At 33.8% G+C, this 2,800-nt stretch overlaps 1 protein-coding gene across 1 annotated transcript in view; it reads right to left on the bottom strand.

The window, feature by feature from the left end:
- The window catches only part of ACADM (acyl-CoA dehydrogenase medium chain), a 42,746-nt gene that overhangs the window by 24,001 nt on the left and 15,945 nt on the right, over nt 1-2,800 (bottom strand). The window contains 1 exon segment of the mRNA XM_042783399.1: nt 1,988-2,096. Within this exon segment, the coding sequence (XP_042639333.1) occupies nt 1,988-2,096 (109 nt within the window).

The following is a 2,800-nucleotide window of genomic DNA, read 5'->3' on the forward strand; positions in this document are numbered from 1 at the left end:
TTTGAACCGCCAGTCTTTTGGTTAGCAGTCAAATGCCTTAGGCACTACGCCACCCTGCACTGACAATACTAGATTCATCCAGGTTACAAAAACAGGAGTCTATTCACCTGGAGAGGAGCTCTGGTGGCGCAGACCCTAAGGCATTTGACTGCGAACCAGAAGAATGCTGGTTCAAACTCACTAGCCACTCCTCAGAAGGAAGACTGGGCAATCTATTTCCGTAGTGATACTGCCTCAGAAACCCAAGGAGGGGTCGCTGTGAGTTAGATCTGACTTGACGGCAGTGAGTATTCACCTGGAGTAAGAGAGGGAGATGGAGTGTCAGGAGGACACGAGGAGGTAATGGAATGTGTAGGTGATTGCCTTTATGAACAACTGAGACCAAAAGACCATGAGACCAGAAGAACTGGATAGTGCCTGCCTACCATTACTGAATGTTTTGATCAAAGATACTATATAAGAATCCTGATCAAAACAGGGGAAATGCACAATAGAATTTCAACTTCTCATGGACTCTAGACTTTCTGGAGCCATGAAGACTGAATGAATCCCTAAAGCTACTGCTCTGAGATAATCTTTAAAATTTGAACCTTAAACCAAAAATCTCCACTGCACTCTTCTTTAAACTAAAATAGTAAAGAAAAAAAAAAAGTCTTTCTCGAGTTTAATGCTCTTTTAAGAACTACCAATGTGGGGCCAAATTGATAGCAACAAGTTGAAAGTTTAGATAGGAAACTTAGAGGGCAGTGAGTTTATGTTAATAGGGGAAGACTAATTCAGAAAAGGAGGATGTGAAGGGTTGCACAACTTAAAGAATGACGTCAGCACCACTGAATTAATTGTACACCTAATTGCACACTTAGAAATTGTTGAATTGGTGAATGTTCTGCTATGTATATTCTCAACAAAAAAAATAAAATTGAAAAATTCTCATAAAAGTATATAATTTCTCATAAAGAGACATATTTTATAGCTCTTTTCTATTTTTAATAAGCCCTACTGCTTCTTTAACAATAATGGTACCACATAAATATTTATGGAATTGAATAGGACTTTCTTTGGAGATAACGGTTTTCTGATTTTCAAAACATTTAACATATACGTTTCCATAATAATATATAATAAATATACGTTTTCATAAGCAAAAAAAGAAAAAATAAGGAAATATGCACTGGTGTATCTTCTAGTTGGTAGCCAGGTAGCTGTTTTCCAAATGTGACCTAGACAATTAAGTGCTTTCCGTGTTGTAACCATTTGAAACATCTTAACTGGTAAACTTTAGTTAACTCTTCAACTTTTAATTTTTCCCTTATCTTATAGATTTCATTTGGTTATTGACTGGTTTTCTTTTTTACAAATTCAGTTTGCAAAAAAACATTTTTATAGTTGTAAAATTGAGTGCCCTCTTCCTATTCTCAAAGTTATAATCTTGTATCATGCTTTGTTAGCTCTCACCAGGAATACTTTAATGACTTCACTTCTTTTCTTCCTTAATTTGTCAAGTTTTAAACTTTCTTCTCTTTCATCTAAATGCAACTATTAAACATACACCAATACATTTAGATCTAATTTTTTTCAAATATGTTAAATGACCATTTCTTATTTAAATAAAATTTTCCTGGCTTTCCATATCCTAGCTGTTCCGCCATTCTAAACTAATACTTTCCCCAGGCAAGAATTTTATATGACTTTAGGTAGTCAATTTACTTCAAATTATTTTAACCCATAAAATGGGCACAATGTCACTCATCTTACCTGAAAGCTTGCTGTGAGGATCCAACAGGAAAAAGAGTGAAGTCTTTTGAGACATCTAAAACTCTATTATTGAGCAGGCCATATAAATATGATAGTTTTTTCAACTTCATCCCTGAAACCTGCTGTAAGCATTCTCCACAGATTGGTACCCCAAATGACCACTCTTTCAAATAATTACTTGAAATGATTATATGTATACACACACACATACACACACACACACAGACTTTACCTTTCTTCCAACATGGATTCCTGGAGTATCAGCTTCCACGATAAATCCAGTAAACGCTTTACTAGCAGGAGTCTTAGGATTTGGATCAGAACGGGCCAATAAAAAATACCTAATAAGCATACACATAAGATGATAATGATAATGATATCAGCAGATAACATAGTGCCTGCTTTCAGTTAATCCACCCAATAATTCCAATAATAATTCCTCCCATTTTATAGATGAAAAATGAAGAATCAAAGAGGTTTAAAAATTTCCCTAAGGAATATACCTAGGATATAGCAGAAGTGTATTCCAGCCCAGGTCTACCTTTTAACTACTATGGTATTCAACTTTTCTTAGTAGTTTAAGTTGTAAGTCAAAATCCTTTGTATTAATGTAATGAAAGTATGTGCATGTTGGAACTGGTACTTTTCTTTCCCTGGACTAGACTAGTTTTATTCAAGGGACAAGCTATCTAGAAAAGGAGAGCAAATAGGGCTGCCTGTGAAAAAGATGTTCACTAGCTTTTCCCTCTAGAAAGATTTTTCTGCAGAAAGAATATGAAATGAAAAACTTGTGGAAAAATTGTAAAACATTTTTGTAATTCTAACCAAGCTTTACACAGTTGGTATAGAAAAATCAAGGGGGAAAAAAAAAGGTACATTTCTCCTTAAACAAGAATTTTTCTATGCTTAAAACTAATAAATTTTCATTCTCTATAATTTAATAAAAGTAAAAAAATAGCAAAAATTATTTTTTGTTTTATATATTACCTAATATGTCTTACTATATTAAGAGCTGAACTTTATTAATTGTTAAAATTAGGAAAGC

The sequence above is a fragment of the Orycteropus afer genome, unplaced genomic scaffold (genome assembly GCF_000298275.1).
Source record: "Orycteropus afer afer isolate SDZICR_OR568_19922 unplaced genomic scaffold, OryAfe1.0 scaffold01038, whole genome shotgun sequence".
Taxonomy (NCBI): Eukaryota; Metazoa; Chordata; class Mammalia; order Tubulidentata; family Orycteropodidae; genus Orycteropus; species Orycteropus afer.